Source organism: Saccopteryx bilineata, chromosome 7, assembly GCF_036850765.1.
Source record: "Saccopteryx bilineata isolate mSacBil1 chromosome 7, mSacBil1_pri_phased_curated, whole genome shotgun sequence".
In the NCBI taxonomy this organism is placed as follows: domain Eukaryota; kingdom Metazoa; phylum Chordata; class Mammalia; order Chiroptera; family Emballonuridae; genus Saccopteryx; species Saccopteryx bilineata.
Window position 1 is genome coordinate 61,021,260 of NC_089496.1, and position 19,374 is coordinate 61,040,633.

General features: G+C 54.6%; 1 protein-coding gene across 5 annotated transcripts in view; it reads right to left on the reverse strand.

Moving 5' to 3' along the window:
• Positions 1 to 19,374, reverse strand: part of OCA2 (OCA2 melanosomal transmembrane protein) — a 69,581-nt gene that overhangs the window by 14,445 nt on the left and 35,762 nt on the right. For all 5 annotated transcript variants that reach the window (XM_066239978.1, XM_066239973.1, XM_066239975.1 and 2 more), the window contains exons 14-23: positions 18,114 to 18,252; positions 16,353 to 16,485; positions 14,803 to 14,950; positions 12,120 to 12,177; positions 11,072 to 11,180; positions 6,201 to 6,328; positions 4,625 to 4,684; positions 3,916 to 4,020; positions 2,209 to 2,302; positions 63 to 156 (exon numbers count right to left, since the gene is read on the reverse strand). In XM_066239978.1, the coding sequence (XP_066096075.1) occupies positions 63 to 156; positions 2,209 to 2,302; positions 3,916 to 4,020; positions 4,625 to 4,684; positions 6,201 to 6,328; positions 11,072 to 11,180; positions 12,120 to 12,177; positions 14,803 to 14,950; positions 16,353 to 16,485; positions 18,114 to 18,252 (1,068 nt within the window). The remainder of the gene's footprint in view (positions 1 to 62; positions 157 to 2,208; positions 2,303 to 3,915; positions 4,021 to 4,624; positions 4,685 to 6,200; positions 6,329 to 11,071; positions 11,181 to 12,119; positions 12,178 to 14,802; positions 14,951 to 16,352; positions 16,486 to 18,113; positions 18,253 to 19,374) is intronic.

Below are 19,374 nucleotides of genomic sequence, written 5' to 3' on the forward strand. Positions count from 1 at the left end.
TCCTTTACTAAGTACGCTTAGCGACCACATCAGTGAGGTTTATAGGTAAGTGTTGCACACACCTGAAAAACTCCAGGAAGGAGAAGCCGTACCCGTGCTGCTCGGCGATCCCCGCGCACACGACATTGGCCGACGCCCCGATCAGCGTCCCGTTCCCTGAAAAACAAAATTCAGACGTGAGGACCCAGCCCACGCACAGCGGGGCGGGAAGCCTTCCGTCCTCATCTGGCCTATCATCTTGGGCCACCTCACCGGCGTTGGGTTCGAGGAGGTTTTTACAGCCACTATCCAAGCGGTCACTTTACAAATATCTTAGAAACAGACAAACAAACAAACACTGGCAACCGGAAAATCAGTCGGCTGCTTGCACACGCTGCGATTCACTGAGGCGCCGGACTGGGGCTGTCCTCACAGGATGGAAGAGAGGGGACGCTTAGGAGAAGACGCAGATCACAAGGGGGGGGGGGGGGGGCGTGGCAGCACAGAGCCTTCTAGAAGGAGATGAAGTGGAAACAAGACCCCAAGGAGAGGGACGTGAGTATTGGGGGTAGAGGACGGAACCTGAGGTGAGAACCAGGTCCCTCGGACTCCAACCCTGAGACAAGGATGGAGGCCAACAGCCCGGTGAGTCCCAAGTCCCTCTGGGCAAGCCGTTTACCTGACACCAGGCACCTGCCGTACCAAGAGGGAGCATTCAGCGCCCAGCAGGGTTGAAATATCCTGCATCTCAGCACCATCCTGACTGCTAAAGCTCTATCTCTGCTTCCCAAGGGGTCCGTCAAGTGTTTAATTGTATTTTCGGTTCTCAGCCCTATGGATGGTCTATGTCAGGTGTCTCCCCTGGACAACCCCTTCCATGTTCAGCCTGTGTGTCCTGGGGGAAGGAGGTCCTGTGGGACCCGGCCCCGTCCGCCCCAACCCAGCACTTCCTCGGACTTCTCCTCCAGCCTCTGCCCGGTGTCCCCTGCGCGCTCCACGTGTAGGGCCCTGACCACGTCCGTCCCCTGCGCGTGTCTCAGCTTTGAGGACTGTCCCCGCTGGTGCGCACTGTCAGATTACAGCCGATGCACTCGGTGAGGTTGGGTGAGCTCACCCCCACCCACAGGGCCCCCGCCCACAGGGCCCCCACCCACAAGGCCCACACCCACAGGGCCCCCGCCCACAGGGCCCCCACCCACAGGGCCCCCACCCACAGGGCCCACGTCCAGGTGCCCTGTTGTTCTGTTTCCCCCTGGCACTCAGTTCACAGCTCCTTCCTTCTCTCGGGCTGGTTCTGGGGGAGGGATGGGGGGGTTGGCATCCATAGGGGTCTCTACTCTGATCAGCACCTGAGTCCCGCTTGCTGACTACGATGTGAACTCGCTGCTTCCAGCAATCACAGCAACGGCTCTGAATGACAAAAAAAAAAAAAAAAAAAAATCTCCCCCTTTACCAACAAGGAGATAAACTAAACAGAAGGTCATTGATTTCGCAGTCAGAGATCAATCAAAGAACAAAGAATGCCGGATTATCCAGGCAATGCCTGGAGGTTAAGACTAAAACCCTGCAGATGTATCTGGTGTGTTTATCTGAGAGTCTTCACAATCCTCTCCTGGTTTGCCAAGGCGATTAGGTCTCTGAGCGTGAGGAGGGTTAGCGGGCAGCCCCCCATCGCACCCCACGCCGAGGGTGGATGACTGTGGACGGAGGAGCCCCGTGTCCGCTCCCCAGAGATTCCTCTCCCCTGACGCTTCCTCTCACTCACGTTTTGGTTTCTCCGAAGGACACCCCGAACCCTCCCGATAAAATCCTTTTCCTCCTTACTCGAAGGCTCATGTCCCTACTCGTTAGGTCCTCACGTCATTTCCCCCGGCTCCATAAGGAGGGGTAAGAAACCGCGAGTGAGGATGGCTTCTCTTTCGCAATCTTGTTTCTAAACATAAGCCCCGTGGGCCCAGGGACGTACATGAGAACAGGAGCTCTCAGTCATAAGCAGTGACGGTCCCCAGGCCATGGGGCACAGGGGGCCAGGGCAGCTCTGCACGGAGCAGGGGGTGACAGGCTGCCTGCATAGAGGGTGGCTCCAGTCCAAGCGAGCGGAGGACGGGTTTCTGCTCAGGACGCTGCCGGACCCTCCTCCCCTCCCGCCGTGTGACCCGCCCTGAGCACTGCTGGCCGCAGTCACAGTCACCCCGCCCCCCGCGCTGCGCGTCCCCGCCCCCTCCTCACCTCCCAGGCAGGCGCCCAGGGCCAGCGCGTACATCAGCGGCGGGGCAGGCAGGCTGACTTCAGGGTCCTGACTCAGGCTCAGGAGCACGGGGATCTGCAGAGGAGAAGGACACTCGCAGACGACCCGTGGGCGCCCAGAGGAGCGGCCCAGGCTGCGGAGGACCCCCGCCATACAAAGCGCTCTTCCTGCCCACAAACGGCGAGGAGCACGGGATGTTCCACAGGAAAGTGGAGGGGACCTGGGAACCCGCACAGCCCTGAGTTGGAGCCGTGGGTTCACCTTTTATTATTTTTTTTGGTATTTTTCTGAAGTGAGAAGCGGAGAGGCAGACAGACAGACTTCCGCATGCACCTGACTGGGATCCACCCGGCATGCACACCAGGGCGCGATGCTCTGCCCATCTGGGGTGTTGCTCTGTTGCAACCAGAGCCATTTTAGCACCTGGGGTGTAGGCCGTGGAGCCATCCTCAGCGCCCAGGCCAACTTTGCTCCAATGGAGCCTTGGCTGTGGGAGGGGAAGAGAGAGACAGAGAGGAAGGAGAGGGGGAGGGGTGGAGAAGCAGATGGGCGCCTCTCCTGTGTGCCCTGGCCAGGAATCGAACCCGGGACTCCTGCACACCAGGCTGATGCTCTACCACTGAGCCATTTGGCCAGGGCCCCCTGGGTTCGTCTTTGTTGCCCGCTGTGTGACGGACAGACTGGTCCTCCTTCCCCTCCTCCTCTGGCCCCAGCTGCTGCTGTTGTAGGTCTTAAATCAGGTTGCACGGGGAGCCCACACAGCCCCTGGGACCGTAAGTAACCACCTCACTCCACCAGCCCCGTGCGTGGGCCGGTTCTGAGGACGGCCTTTCTCCCAGGCGGCCTCCCTTGTGCTTGAGCACAGACATCATACAACCTGTCTGGGAGTGTCTCCCGGCTTTCCTCTCGATTCCCATCTTGAGGAGCCCAGGAACCCCGACCCGGGGTGACAGACAGATGCATCCCCAACCCGGGGTGACGGACAGATGCATCCCCGACCCGGGGTGACAGACAGATGCATCCCCAACCCGGGGTGACAGACAGATGCATCCCCAACCCGGGGTGACGGACAGATGCATCCAACCAGCCCTGAGGGCACGTGGGTCAGCAGCAGGGGGGGTGGCCCTCAAGAGTGAAAGCGAGCACGCCCTCGCGCCCGACACCCCTGGGAGCCCAGGTGTCTGTGGATGGACCCCGGGTTCCTGCTCCTGCCTTTACTTTGTCACACGGGGACTCACAGTGCTGCTCCAGGTCAGAGGGCAGCCCCGTGAAGGCCCCTTATGTTGCCCCCATCCTCGGCCAGGTCCGAAGCACACAGATAATTCAAACAAAGTCCTGCGCATGTCCAGCACCAGAGGACACACAAGGCCAGACAGCACAGGGCATTCCAATCGGACTACTTACCAATTGGGTGTCTTCCGATTTTCTTTAAAAGCAAAACAAAAAGACAGCCTCTTTCACGGGGGGGGGGGGGGGGGGGGGCAGCTGTCAGCGGGTGGGGCTGACCAGGCAGCTGAGGGCCCCTGGCTGCAGTGAGCGGCCCGGGCTCCGCCCTCTGTCCTCTAAGCCTGCGGGTGCCACCATGGGACGGGGCCCTGCTCCCGCCACCTCCAGGGGGGCGGGTGAGCCCACACTGTGTCCCGGCCGGATGCTGGGCCCTGGCCACCTGGAGGAGACCTGCGACTCACCATGGTCGCTGTGAACGGGATGTTGTCGATCAAGGAGGACGCGATGGCCGAGACCCAGACCACCAGGACGATGGCAGCCGCCAGGCGCCGGTCCTCGGGGACCATCTGGAAGGGGCAGACGGTGGCAGAGCTGCGTACCTCGGATACTTGGCAGGGCACACAGGGCTGTCTGTCCTTGCAGGGCTGGCTGTCTGTCCTTCCTCTGACACGCGCAGAGACCGAGGCAGACCCAGGTGTGCGTGCGGGACCAGCCTGGCCGGGCCCCACAGGTACCGGAGCGGAGTGAGCCCTAGCCATCCTCAAGCCCCCCCGCCGTGAGCAGGGGAGCAGGTGGCCTTGCGCCTGGCGCTAGCACACTGGTCACACCGGTCACACCGACTGGTGCTCCCGGCACAGCGCCAGGGGTGGGACCTCCTGCCATCACTCTCTTACTGAGACCATTGTCACAACGGCTGTCTGTCTCAGACAGGTTTTAACCCAAGGCTAATAGCAAAATCACAGGCATCTGCGATGACATCTCTATATTTTTTAAATTCTCCCTTCTTCATCTCGAGGCTACCCAGGATAAAACAGGTCCCTGCCTATGCTTTTTTACATAATTGACATGACTTATTCTTGCCAGATATATATATATATATATATATTTTTTTTTTTTACAAAACTAAAGGAACAGTGGCCTGAGCACAATCTATCACCGCGCAGAACATACCTTGATCAGCAGAGCGGTCTGTTCGCCGACGTATTCTATTAAGTGGAGGTGGGCCAGCGCCTAGAGGAATGGGCACGAGACAGGAATCAGTTTAAAACTGAGAATGTAGGCAAGCTTTACAAAAACCACGTATTCAAAATGGAAATAAGTTTGGAGCATTGTCCCGATATGCCCAGGGTGGCAGCTTCGATCCCTGGTCAGGGCACATACAGGAATCACTCGATGAATGCATGAATAAGTGGGACCACAAAGGATTGTTTCTCTCTCTCTCTCCCTTCCTCTCTCTCTAAAATCAATCAATGGATGGATGGAAGGAAGGAGGGAAGGAAGGAAGGAAGGAAGGAAGAAAGGAAGGAAGGAAGGAAGGAAGGAAGGAAGGAAGGAAGGAAGGAAGGAAGGAAGGAAGGAGAAAGGAGGAAGGAAGGAAGGAAGGAAGGAAGGAAGGAAGGAAGGAAGGAAGGAAGGAAGGAAGGAGGGAGGGAGGGAGGGAGGGAGGGAGGGAGGGAGGAAGGAAGAAAGGGAAGGAGGGAAGGAGGGAGGGAGGAAGGAAATGTGTTAAGGTTATCAGCAAGTTAGGGCAATTAACGTGAGACATTTGTAGTATTTTTCTACAGCACTCGACCTCTGCATTTAAGGAGGATACATGCTCATGAACCAAGTCTTAAGATTGCAAAGTACTGTGAATAATTTTAACAATGGTCACTAAAACAATACCGGTTATTCACTGTTTCCTCTGAGGCAGGCTTTCCCCGTGATACCACGGAATGTGTAGTTAAACGTCACACAAAATGAAACAGACATTGTTACCCTGTAAACTTGCTGTAAGAAGTCATTTAAAACAAAAATTAATTCACTGAGTTTAGAGAAAGAAGGGAAGAGAGAAAGAGAGAGAGAGAAATATCAATTTGTTGTTTGATGTATTTTTGTCTTTACTGGTTGAGTTGTGCATGTGCCCTGACTGGGTATCGAACCTGCAACCTTGGTGTCTCAGGATGACGCTCTCACCAACTGAGCTCCCTGGCCAAAGGCCAAGAAGTCATTTTGTCCCAAACCCAACGACTTTATCTCTTTTGTGACAGTTATTATTATTATTATTGTTCTCATTTTTAAACCCAACTCCTTTATCGCAAATGAATTTCAAACACGTTTACAAACCCCAAGATAATTCAAGAAAAAAAAAAACAAAACCCAAAACACTACATGACAATCGAGCACTCATTTTTATCAGGAACGGTCAGGCGGCTGAGATAACGCCTGTGTGAACTGACAAGTCTCACGGCAGCCTCCACCACCGTTACCCTTGGATGAACACGTGGGAAGACCTAACACGCAAGCTGTCTTCGTCCACTCAATGAACTATACATGTAGGGATCTGTTAAACTTGATTTTAGAGAGGGAGAGAGAGAAAGGGAGGGGGGGGGGAGAGTGGGAAGCATCAACTCGTCATAGCTGTTTCTCGTCAGTACCTTGACCTTGCGCCCCTGTTTGAACCGGCGACCTCAGCATTCTAGGAAGTTGTAAAAACTAGGGGGAAAAAAAAACGGTCATTTCCGCCCCCAAGTCCTGAGTGTCTCACCTCCATCAGAACAAAGAGGGCCGCGAAGAAGAGCAGGGTTGCCCATTCCACGCGGTGCAGAATGATCTCGAAATCGCGGATGTCGGCCAGAACTAGCAACCAGAGGGCGCCCAGGATGGCAATCCACCCTGAGGGGCAAAGACAGGGCGGAGAGCTGCGGTTCACACGGTCACAAATCCGTTGAGATCTCATCTTCCGACTGCTTTTTTCTTGGCTGAGGACCACTTATTCGGCAAACTGAACATACCATATTTTTCACTCCATAAAGATACACTCTTTTCCCCCAAAAGTAGAGGGGAAAATGCCCGTGTGTCTTACGGAGCAGAAAAATACGGTATTTTATTAAATATTTTAACACACCATTTGGTTCAGAATTTTATTTTATTTTTTAATTTTCCTTCTTAAAACCCTAGGTGTGCCTTATGGTCAGGGGCGTCTTATGGAGAGAAAAATACGGTATGTCCAATGCATGCCTTTCCCCTACCTCTTCCTCTCCTCCTCCACTTCCTCCTAGTCTTCTTCCTCTTCCTCCTACTCACTCCCTTCCTCCTCCTAACCGAATCCTCTTTTATCTGAACATCTGGAGCAGCTGCACTTGTGTTACGGAAACCGTCATCCTCGGCGGTGTGTGACCTGGTGGTCACACCCTACCTCTGTCCGACGGTGAGGGTTTCGGTGTTCTGTCCGGCCAGGCAGTCTCCTGAACACTCAGGAGTCAACACAGGCCCATGTCCCCCCTAGGATGGGATACCAATGAGGACAGTGGCTTGGCTTTTACGTCCCCCGCACTACCCACAGTCCCTAGACTAGCTTTTCCACGGCGGGGCCTGAAGGAATGGCTGGATAAATAAAGGGAAGACAACTGAAATTATTTACTAGGTACTGGCGTGCCTGGTGGAAAAAAAAAAAACAAAACAGCAGGAAGTTTGCGGAGGGTGACCTGTCCAGCTTGCCACGACCCCTGTAAGTCTTACACCTGCAGCCATGCCGGGTCACGCCTAACCATGGGGCCCCTGTCCTGGCCGGTCAGCATTCCTGGTTAGGAAAGGAAGCTAACCCAACTTGGACCCACCAGTCTCTACAGCAAGGAATTGGGGGTTCAGAACAGCCTTTTCTCTCGATGCGGCTGGAAGAGGCCCCCTATAACTCAGGACACTCCCGAGACTGCTAGCGACTATCATGCCATGAGTGAGTAGAGACAGACCACACAAGTGGAAAAAAGAGCCCATGAATAGAAAAAAGAAGCACGAGGCTAAGAATAAAGGATGGAGAGTTTGAGGGGGGAGCACAGCCTCTGAAAGGGGGGGTGCCTTTCTTTTCCCCGCATCTGCCCTGCCAGGGCCCCCCCCCCACCCTGGAGTCGGCCAGTTGGCATCAGACGGTCCTCACAATCCCACTTGATTAAGACTGGTCAGGCTGACGGCTTTCTTGGGGGCTAAAAATACCTCCGCAAAGACAACGATGAAATGACTCGCAATGGGACGCGGGGCGGGGGGGGGGGGACTCACGGAGAACGCCAGTAGTTTCCACACCACAATCAGGAGAATAATCACAGAGGAGGAAAAAAAAAAATCTCCGGACTGAAAACCTAATCAAACCCATTGTGAGTGCCCCCGGGGGGGACTCTCCAGATTAATTTTCAAAAGAGGTGGCCTGGAAAATGGCTAATCAAGGTGATAAATTTTAAGGCCCAAGGGACATGTGGAAGCCAGCTCAGCGGATTCTTTTTATAGCTTCATCAGCCGTTATTGAACCCGGTGGTCCCCAACCTTTTTTGGGCCATGGATTGGTTTTTAATGTCAGAAAATATTTTCACGGACCGGCCTTTAGGGTGGGACGGATAAATGGATCACGTGACCGCCGAGACAAGCGTCAAGAGTGAGTCTTAGACGGATGTCACAGAGGGAATCTGGTCATTTTTTAAAAATAAAACATCAGCCTGACCAGGTGGTGGCGCAGTGGATAGAGCGTTGGACTGGGATGTGGAGGACCCAGGTTTGAGACCCTGAGGTCGCCAGCTTGAGCGCGGGCTCATCTGGTTTGAGCAAAGCTCACCAGCTTGGACCCAAGATCGCTGGCTCAAGCAAGGGGTTACTCGGTCTGCTGAAGGCCCATGGTCAAGGCACATATGAGAAAGCAATCAATGAACAACTAAGATGTCACAACGAAAAACTGATAATTGATGCTTCTCATCTCTCTCCCTTCCTGTCTGTCTGTCCCTATCTATCCCTCTCTCTGACTCTCCGTCTCTGTAAAAAATAAATAAATAAAACAAAACAAAACATCGTTCAGACTTAAATATAAATAAAACAGAAATAATGTAAGTTATTTATTCTTTCTCTGCAGACCAGTACCAAATGGCCCACGGACCAGTACCAGTCCGCGGCCCAGGGGTTGGGGACCACTGATCTAACTACTCTAAACATCCCGAAGTTCAGCACAGAACTTTTTTTAAAAAAAATAATAATAATAAGTTTCAGGTCAAAATTCAAAAAAAGCTGACTTGGATGGGAATGAGGTGACATGGGGTCGTGATTTGTCCCCACCTTGGGTAGAGAAGTCGTGTTTTTGCTGCAGAAGTAGAAACACCAGACCCCAGGGGGCCTGGTGCTGGGCCTCTTGGGGCGGGTCGTGTTGCACGAGTTTACAGTTCAAAATGCGCCACGAACAGTGTTTACAAGAGACAAACAAGAACGGCTGAACTCTGAAACCTCTCTGGTGCCAAGAGTCTCCGGTCGGGACTGCGTGGACTTGGGTGTGATGACCCAGCGATCCGGAGTTTACCCCAGGGTATGCTGTTGAGGGGGAAGGACCCTCTATGTGTTGTCGGGGGACTCTCTTCTTTGCCAGGTGGCTGTGAATGGTGACCATGGCCCGCCCTCACCCGCTGTGCTTTCTGGGAGGCTGAGAAGATGGGTGCGAGGTGTGAGACTAGAAATCTGCATAGGACAGCGAAGGGAAACTGAGTCACTCTACAGAGATTCTCATGGGAGCCAAGGACCCAAGGACCCATGGAGCTGGGCTGTGCCAGGACTGACGAAGGCCAGGCAGCGTCCTCCTCTGTCCCCCCCCTTTTTTTGTGGGAGAAACAGAGCGAATCAGAGAGAGGGACAGATAGGGACAGACAGGAAGGGAGAGAGATGAGAAGCATCAATTCTTCATTGCGGTTCCTTAGTTGTTCATTGATTGATTTCTCACATGTGCCTTGACCCGGTGGGAGGGGGCTACAGCAGACCAAGTGACCCCTTGCTCGAGCCAGTAACCTTTGGGCTCAAGCTGGTGAGCTTTGCTTTGCTCAAACCAGACAAGCCCATGCTCAAGCTGTTGACCTCGGGGTCTCGAACCTGGGTCCTCCGCATCCCAGTCCGACGCTCTATCCTCTGCGCCACCGCCTGGTCAGGCTCCTCGGTTCCCTTTTACAAAGTTGGAAGGCTTCCGCTTTCTGCAGAAGTTTACAGTCTTCCCGTTTCAGGATGTTGAGTCCTTATAAGAGTTCTCCGCATCTCGGCAAAGCTCGCTCTGGAAAGAACAGTCCCCGCCACCCCCTGAAACGTGCCTTCCTTCTAAATCTAGACTTCCGGGGGGGGGGGTTCTGGGAGAACGGAGGTGGATCTGGGGGGGACGTGGTGGTGTCTCGTTTTCATTCAATTAACCAAACCCCCTCCCCAGAGACGTCTGTCAAACCAATCAGAAAGGTCTCAGGAAAACACGAAGCGTGAACGCAGAGTGGCAAGTGGCGGGCTCATGAGATACCCAGAGAGCTCTACCCGCCAGGGTCCACGTCGCCAGTGGGGACACAGGCCCTGAACCTCAACACGGGGCTCAGGACAGTGGGAAGTTACCGCATAACTGTGAAAGCCAGAGCAGAGAGACCTCCAGGGACAGCTGGCCCTGGGCGTGGGAAGATGGAGGCACCCTCAGATACGGACGGCGGGCTGTGGAGACCACTGGCCGGCTCACTGTTGGCTGGCTAATCGTCCAGCCTGCAGCCCTGCGGCCCTGCTGCTGCTGCGACTTCCCATCTCTTCTGGGGTGCTTCTTGGGGACCAGTATAAAGATGTGGTTATCGGCCCTGGCCAGCTGGCTCAGTGGTAGAGCGTCAGCCTGGCGTGTGGAAGTCCCGGGTTCGATTCCTGGTCAGGGCACACAGGAGAAGCGCCCATCTGCTTCTCCACCCTTCCTCCTCTCCTTTCTCTCTCTCTCTCTCTCTCTTCCCCTCCCACAGCCAAGGCTCCATTGGAGCAAAGTTGGCCCAGGCACTGAGGATGGCTCTATGGCCTCCACCTCAGGTACTAGAATGGCTCTGGTTGCAATGAAGCAATGCCCCAGATGGGCAGAGCATCACCCCTGGTGGGCATCCCGGGTGGATCCCCGTTGGGCGCATACAGGAGTCTGTCTCTCCACTTCTAATGTCGGAAAAATACACACACACACACACACACACACACACACAAAGATGTGGTTATCATGTTCCACGGAGAGGATGCTATGAAGTCTCTACACTGTCCCTCCTAATAGTAAACCTTGGAGGGCTTGAGAACCCAGGATGTGCCTCCACCTTTCTGCCTCTCCCCCCCACCTTCCCTGAAAAAAAAACAAAAGCCCAGGTTGCACAGAAAGGCTTTTTTTGGTCCCTGAAAGGGGACACCCTCCATCTGTGCCCTCGCTGGTGCCGGCTCCAGCGTCTGGAGACAGGTTCTCATCCTCCCCTTCCATCTGGTGCCGGCTCCAGCGTCTGGAGACAGGCTCTCACCCTCCCCTCCCGTCTGGTGCCGGCTCCAGCGTCTGGAGACAGGCTCTCACCCTCCCCTTCCCTCTGGGCTGTCAAGGTACAAAGTTCAGCGACAGAAACGGACAACCATGAGGCTCACCCAGATCGAGGTGGACTCCGGGGACAAAGGAATTGAGGAAGAACATCAGGATGACGAACCCCAGCACCGTCAGGCACTTGGCCAGCAGGATCCTGTCTGATATCCTGTGCTGAGAGAGAGAGGACACCAGCCTTCCAGTGCCGGCCACACGCCCATCCCCGGACGGGGCCCGAGTCTGTGCTCACTGCTCGCTGGGGTTGGAAACCCCAACACCTGGCACTTGAAAGGACATAACGAGGAAACGTGTGGCAGGAAAAACTCGTTCAGATGTGAAATTAGAACTTTTGAGATCCGCATGGGAAATAAACATGCTAGCTCTGGCCGGGGAGCTCAGTTGGCTGAAGCGTCATCCCGATAGGCCAAGATTGCGGGTTCAATCCCCAGTCAGGGCACATACAAGAGTCAACCAATGAATAGAAACATAAGTGGAGCAACAAATCTATGTTTCTTTCTCTCTCTCTCTCTCTCTCTCTCTCAAATCAATGAAATAGTTTTTGCTAAGAAATAAATTAAAATTCCATAAAAACACCAATGAATTAAAGCCAATCCTGAGTGGAGCTCTCTCAGCGGGGACAGGGACACCCTGTGTCCCCAGGTGCTGACAAAGTCTTCAGAGGCTGACATATGAGCAAAAAAGCCCCATAATGAGCCACAAGACAGAGCACACACCTATCCCTTCTCTGTCCCTAACGCCTGCCTTGGCCTCCACATCCTAATCCCAAAACTGAGAACCACGGACCTGCTTTGGAGGGTCAGGGAGCCCCAAGCCCCGGCCGACCATCCGTGCAGCCACACCAACCGCAGAAAAGGCCCCCTACCTCCCAGGGAAGGTGAAAAGGTTTAACCTTCTGATCTGTGGACAAAACAAACCCACCGCGTTTGGAAAACATTCTCCCCACCCACTCCCGGAGGTAACACGTCTCGTGTCTGACCACAGGCGTAAAAACAGAGCTGACATGCAGTTACAGTTGCATGCAAAGCGGAGAAAAGGAACCACGCCCTTCGAGGGGGTGAGTCAGAAACCTCCTGGGAAAAGAAACCACGATACCTTTTTCTGTAACTCCTGGATGTTGGTCTCCCAATTCTTATCTTCCTGCGAGATTTGTCTAAAACGGGAAAAAGGATACACATTATGTTCCCGGTGATCCTGAGCAGTGAGGTGAGGAGGGCGTGGTCAGCGGCTCATGGCCCACTGGGTGCCGTCCACTGTGACGCGCAGTGTGGCCACATGACGAGGCGCGTGGAAGGTGGCCGGTGGAGCCAGGTTTATGGATCGGGAAAGATGCTTGCTCTGTATTTCCAAAGAAAAATAACACAGGAGGCCCTGGCCAGTTGGCTCAGTGGTAGAGCGTTGGGCCAGTATGTGGATGTCCTACGTTCAATTCCTGGTCAGAGCACACAGGAGAAGCGCCCATCTGCTTCTCTACCCCTCTCTGTTCTCTCTCTCTTTCTCTTTCTCTCCCACAGCCATGGCTCGATTGGTCAGAGTGTGTTGGCCCCAGGCACTGAGGATGGCTCTGTGGAGCCCCTGCCTTCAGGTGCTAAAAATAGTTCAGTTGCTGAGCAACAGTCCAAGGTGGCTCAATCACCCAGTAGTGGGCTTGCCAGGTAGATCTCTGTTCGGGTGCATGTAGGAATCTGTCTCTCTGTCTCCCCCTCCTCTTCCTTTAAAAATAAACAAGAGAAAAATACCACAGGGAACGTTTGATGAAATGTGTGTGAGCACGCACGCGAGACCCCATCAGAACACTGGCCAAAATGTGAGCAAGGGAAGGAGGGACACGAAGACCCCCTTGTTTTCCTCTTGCTTCCCACTTTCCTGAATCTGGTGGTCAGAATGAGGAGACAATAGAATTACAACCTAGCTAAGTCGAGGAAAGAACAGTAAAAAGAAATGTCACTTGCTCCAGCGGTCATTTTGATTCACTGGAAATCAATTTTTAAGAACTTCCTCGCCTTGGCCAGATAGTTAAAGCATTGTCGAACCGATGCTGGTTCGATTCCCGGTCAGGGCACACACAGAAATAGATCACTGTTTCTGTCTCCCCCCCACCCTCAAGTCAATAAATAAATAAATAAATAAATAGATAAATAAATCTCCAACTTGTCTTTTCTTTTTTAGCCTCTCCTATCACCCCATCTTCTCTCTTTAATTTTCTCCCTTTACAGTCAGGGAGAAGAAGCTGACTGCATCTTTTAACTCATAAATTTTCTCTTTTCAAGATCCACGCCCGCTGTGGACACTGGTCACCCTGTCCTCAGCCTGTAACTCGGGGCCGTCCTGTCATCCGAGGACACCAGGTCCCCTTCTCCAGAGTCAAGGGTGAGGCCGATGACGCAGAGAGCACCTCCCCCCGTCCACAGGGCTGGCCCGTGGCTGCTCCCACTAATACACCCGCCTGCAAGACAGGCCCTGCGGGGCAGCCGGGGTCTGTGTGGGCACCGCCCCCAGCGCTGTCCTCGGCTGGCCGGCCCGCTGTCGGGAACATGGCTGCTTCCACTCAGCTGCCACACGGAGAGTCACAGGGAGCCACAGTGCCCCGTGCGTGCAGGACCTCCGTCTATAGTCTGTGCCCAGCTCCTGGCTCCACTGCAAGAATGGGTCAACATCCCTGAGGGGCGGACAGGAAACTCCCCACTATGCTGTCCCTCTTTTCACAACTCAGCTCTGCTCAGACACAGATGCCAGGAGATGAACTTGAGCACAAGCAGGTATTCTCTGAGCTCCCCAATATATTTTGTCAGATTAGTCTGTTACATTAATTATTTCTTTCATTCTATTTTTTTAATATATATATATATATTACTATATATATCAAGTGAGAAGCTAGGAGGCAGAGAGACAGACTCCTGCATGCACCCCAACTGGGATCCACCCGGCAAACCCCATTTGGGGCCACCATTCCATTGCTCTGCTCGGCAACTGAGCTATTTCAGCACCTGAGGCAGAGGCCATGGAGCCCTCCTCAGCGCCCGGGGCCAACTTGCTCCATTTGTGCCATGGCTGCAGGAGGGGGAGACAGAGAGAAAGACAGAGAGAGAGAGAGAGAGAGAGAGAAGGGGGAGGGGGAGGGGTGGAGAAACAGATGGTCACTTCTCCTGTGTGCTCTGACTGGGAATTGAATCCGGGACAATCCACACGCCAGGCCGATGCTCTGCCACTGAGCCAACCGGCCAGGGCCACATTAATTATGTTGGATGCTTGCAGGGACAGCACGGGTGTGATGTGTGGCCATGGGACAGGGGTTGGCTACAAAGTGTGACTTCAGGTCCCAGGCCACACTTTTCCTTGCTGAGTCGCCCTGAGAAAGCTGCTCAAACTCTCTGAGCCTTGGTTTCCTCATCCTGAACTGGGGCGACAGGGAGCGCAGGGCAGGTTCAACTGGAGAACGCGCAAGAGGCTTGGTCCAGGGCACAGCGACGCCCCCACTCTGTGGTTCCGTGGAGCCCCTCGGTCACTCCGTGAATCTGTGTATTGGGGACAGGCAGGCACGAGGAGGGTGGTGGCCAGTAGGTGGCCCACGCCACGTAATCACTGAGCGCGCCCGGCGCTGTCACCCGAGGGCGACCCGCGCCACGTAACCACTGAGCACGCCCGGTGCTGTGACCCGAGGGCAGCACGTAACCACTGAGCGCGCCGGCGCTGTGACCCGAGGGCGGCCCACGCCACATAACCACTGAGCGCGCCCAGCGCTGTGACCCGAGCGCTGCCCGCGCGCCCCCGCCGGTACCTGTGGAAGGTGTGCAGTCTGCGGGCCAGCAGCCGCTCCAGCGCCACCACCTTCCCCAGGAGCAGGCCCCGCACGGCGGTCTCCTCGCGGCTGGCTGGGCTGATGCGCTGAGCCGTCAGGCGCCAGACCAGGATCTCATGCTTCAGTTCTGCGGAGAAACAAGGCCCAGAACTGGAGTCTCCCACGGCCTCGGAGGAGGCAGTCACCTGGCTCCCCGCACCACGTGGCAAGCACAGGAAACACCCCCTCCCCAGGACAGAGGGGGTTAGACACACGGTAACAGGAGGATACCAGACTCCGGGTAGGGGGCTCGCAGAAGGGCCTACGGATGTCAAATGATAATGTGCATCTGACCATTATGTAAGGCATTAACCAATGCTACCCGAAACTACAGCGTGTCCGTAAAGTCACGGTGCACATTTGACAGGTCACAGGAAAGCAACAAAAGACGATAGAAATGTGAAATCTGCACCAAATACAAGGAAAATCCTCCCAGTTTCTGTAGGATGATGTGGCAGCATGTGCGCATGCGCAGATGATGATGTAACACACCATGTATACAGCGGAGCAGCCCACGGCCCTGCCAGTCGAGATGTGGACAGTACAGAGGAAAGTTCAGTGTGTTCTGTGGCTCGCTAAATTCGAATCCGTGACCAAAGTGCAACGTGAATATCGGCGCGTTTATAACGAAGCGTCACCACATAGGAATAACATTACTTGGTGGGATAAGCAGTTGAAGGAAACCGGCAGTTTGGTGGAGAAACCCCGTTCTGGTAGGCCATCAGTCAGTGATGAGTCTGTAGAGGCTATATGGGATAGCTACCTAAGGAGCCCTAAAATATCTGTGCGTGAGCCCACATCAAACTGCACTGAATAGGTATGAAACTGGGAGAGTTTTCCTTTCATTTGGTGCAGATTTCACATTTCTATCATCTTTTGTTGCTTTCCTGTGACCGGTCAAAAGTGCACCATGACTTTATGGACACACTGTATTTACTTATTAATTTGAGAGACAGAGAGATAGACAGGAGGGGAGAGAGATGAGAAGCATCAACTCATAGCTGCAGCTCCAACAATCAGTTGTTCACTGATTGTTTTCTCATATGTACCTTGACCGAGGGGGCTACAGCAGAGCGAGTGACCCCTTGCTCAAGCCAGTGACCTTGGGCTCAAGCCAGCAACCATGGGGTCATGTCTATGATCCCACACTCAAGCCGGCGACCTCAAGGTTTTGAACTGAGGACCTCAGCATCCCAGGTCGACACCTCTATCCACTGTGCCACCACTGGTCAGGTTTACCTGAATCAATTTAATTAAAAAAAAAAAACAAAAAACGAAAGAGGCACAGTTCATGGATTGAAAGTCCCTAAAAGCACCCTGCACACGAGGGGACAGACAGGGACACTCCGAGTGAGTGGCATCGCCATGACCCACGCCTCCCTGAATGGTGTGCCTGCGATGACCCTCCTGCCTCTCTCTCTGGCTGCTTCCCCCGGAAATAAGTGACAGTGGCCCGGTCCAGGTCCGGCCGACGAGGCGCTCCTACTCACCAACGATCTCGCTGGGCTCCTTGTTGTACAACTTCCGGTTCCAGTAGAGGAGCCGGAGGAGGGGGAAGGAGAACAGGAGGACGGAGCAGATGCCCACAAACATGTGTGCCGTGAACCCCGCGAAGTCCAGGCCCTGGGGATGGGGAACGGGAGACCGGATGGCGGGCCCTCCCACGCGGCACCGCGCGAGAGCAACCCCTCCCCTCCGCCCCCGTCGTGGAGCCCGGAGGGCACGGGCGAGGTCAGAGGTCAGCGGTCAGCGGGGGCGTGCTCACCACGGCAGTGGGCATTGGCTCGAGGACCCCAGTGCCCAGCACGGAGCCTGTGGAAGGACAGGTACTTCCTCCATAGCTCCGAAAACGTTTAAAGTTTGTTTCTTTTTTTTTTTTTTAGTTGATTGATTTTAAGGTGAGAGACAGACAGACAGACAGACAGACACACACACACCAATTTGTTACAGTTCTACTTAGTTACGCATTCATTGGTGGACTCTTGTATGTGCCCTGACTGGGGATTGAACCTGCAACCTTGGCGTATTGGAATGACGTTCTAACCAAGTGAGTCTTTTTTGTTGTTGTTTTTTTTTAGCCAAGTGAGTCTTGAAGTAAAATACCCACTACGCCGGCTCATCTGTCAGGGACTAAGTCAGCAGCAGCATCAGTTGGGCTTGTTCTAATCCCTTTAGCAAATACGGGTGGGGGGATCCCGGTGGCCCCCGCACAACAGCTGAGGCCCCCATCCTCAGGAATCTGGCCGTAGGAAACAGCTTCTTACTGACCGTGAGAACTTTAAAACTTCTTTTCTGTACTGTCCAAAGGATAATAAGTGAAAATGAATTTCACAGTTCTAGTCTGAACTCTTGACGACACGTAAAACACCAGCTGCGTGCTCCCTGGTACTTTGGTTTCACTGTAGCGTACAAGGAAATTATGTACCAGTCTTTACGAGGGCTTTCAGAGATCCCTAAAACCTTCATTTTATGAAACTTAAAGAAAAAGAAATCTTAAATTCTTCATCAGTGAATTCACCCACCACCGTTGCGAAAGGAGAGCGAACATATCGTTTTATCCTTCATATTCGTCTGAAGAAACCTCAGTTCCTGTCAATGTCCAATACTGAAGGTAAATACTATATATCATGTTATCCAAGCATTTCCTTAAGAAATGTATCAGAGGCCCTGGCCGGTTGGCTCAGTGGTAGAGCGTCGGCCTGGCGTGCAGGAGTCCCGGGTTTGATTCCCGGCCAGGGCACACAGGAGAAGTGTCCATCTGCTTCTCCACCCCTCCCCCTCTCCTTCTCTCTGTCTCTCTCTTCCCCTCCCACAGCCAAGGCTCCATTGGAGCAAAGTTGGCCCGGGCACTGAGAATGGCTCTGTGGCCTCTGCCTCAGGCACTAGAGTGGATCTGGCTGCAGCAGAGCAATGCCCCAGATGGGCAGAGCATCGCCCCCTGGTGGGCGTGCTGGGTGGATCCCAGTCGTGCACATGTGGGATTCTGTCTGCCTCCCCACTTCTAACTTCGGAAAAATAAAAATAAATAAATAAATGTATCAGAATAGGAATGAAGTTCAGACCACTTGAGTCTACACTGGCCAGTCAAGTCCCCTCACCTCCTACTCCCCAGGTAACCGAGAGCGACGCCCAGGAAGAGGTGACCTGCAGGGACGTCTCTCCTAAAGGTGTCCACGTGGAGGAGAATGCCCCGTGGGCCAGGAAGTGGGCCTGTTGGTGCTGGACGCTGCCCTACCCCACAGGGGACTCACCATCTTCCTCAGCTCCTGGTTGGAGACGATGATGACGTTTGGCGGGTCCCCAATGGCGGTGGCAGCCCCCCCGATGTTGGTGAAGATCACTTCTGCGATCAGGACTTGCCTGGGGTCAAGGTTGAGCACCTCGCACAGCCTGTTGCCAAGAAGGGGAAGAGGGATGCCGTCCCGCGGCCCGCACGGTAGAAGGGGCACGTGCAACCCTAGTATTTTTAAAGCACTTGCTTGTGCAAGGGACACACACACACACCCCTATATGTGGGACCGTGCTGGGGGGGTGAACACAACACAGCCACAGGGAACAGGCGACTCTCAGAATGGTGTTCTCTGAAAGGGAGCCCATCACCCATCTGGACCGTCCCTGCTTGAAAATGTGCCCTGCTGCCCACAGGTCTGGAGGGAGCACCATCCCTGCGGGCAGGCCCCACGGGAAGAGCAGGCCGGGATGCAGGTGAATGAGGCCTGGCCCCCAGACCCATCCGTCAGGGCTGGCCAGAGCAGAAAGCACCACCGTCCAATGGCTCACACCGCACCCGCACAACCAGTCCCTCACCCGCCCACCTGCCCTTTCTCAGGTGTGGGGCGTTCACGCCCCTGCCCTATTATGACCACCGTGAACTGCTTCCTTAGAGAAGGAGCCCACACTCTGCGGTGGGAGGGGGGCCCCCACCTTGGCTGCACCCTAGACTTCCCTGGGACACTGTGGAAGCCCCAAGCCCAGCCCACAGCAGACTGCTCCCCAGGGGGTGGGCCCCGGAGCAGGAGACAGCTCCCCACGGGGGTCCGCTGCCCACACAGTTGGTAAATGTAACTGTAAGAAACAGGAAGGACATCATGGCGTCCTCCACACGGGCCCGTCCACACTGACCCGTTCCACAGAGAAGCAGGGTCTCCAGGCTGACAGGAGGCAGGGGGTCCCTTCCCACCCTCTCCTGGCCTCATCCAGAATCAGTCCTGAGCTCTGGCTGGTAACTTTGAACTTAACTGTCTCACACCTCCCGTCCTGGAGGGTCTCCCGTTTGGTGGAGCCCTCAGAACACTAGCTGCCTCTGATGGCGCAGCCCAGACCGGGCAGTGGAAGTGACCTGTCCGAAGCCCCTCACTACCTAACTTGTCCCCTGTGCCTCCAGTGTGGGGGGGGGGCTACTTCCCCTCAGGACCAGGCAGGACGAGATGGGGCCCTCCCACTGCTCCGCCACGCCTGTGACTGGTGCCGGGGACAAGAGGACAAGTGTCCCCTTGGCCCCTGACAGCGTGT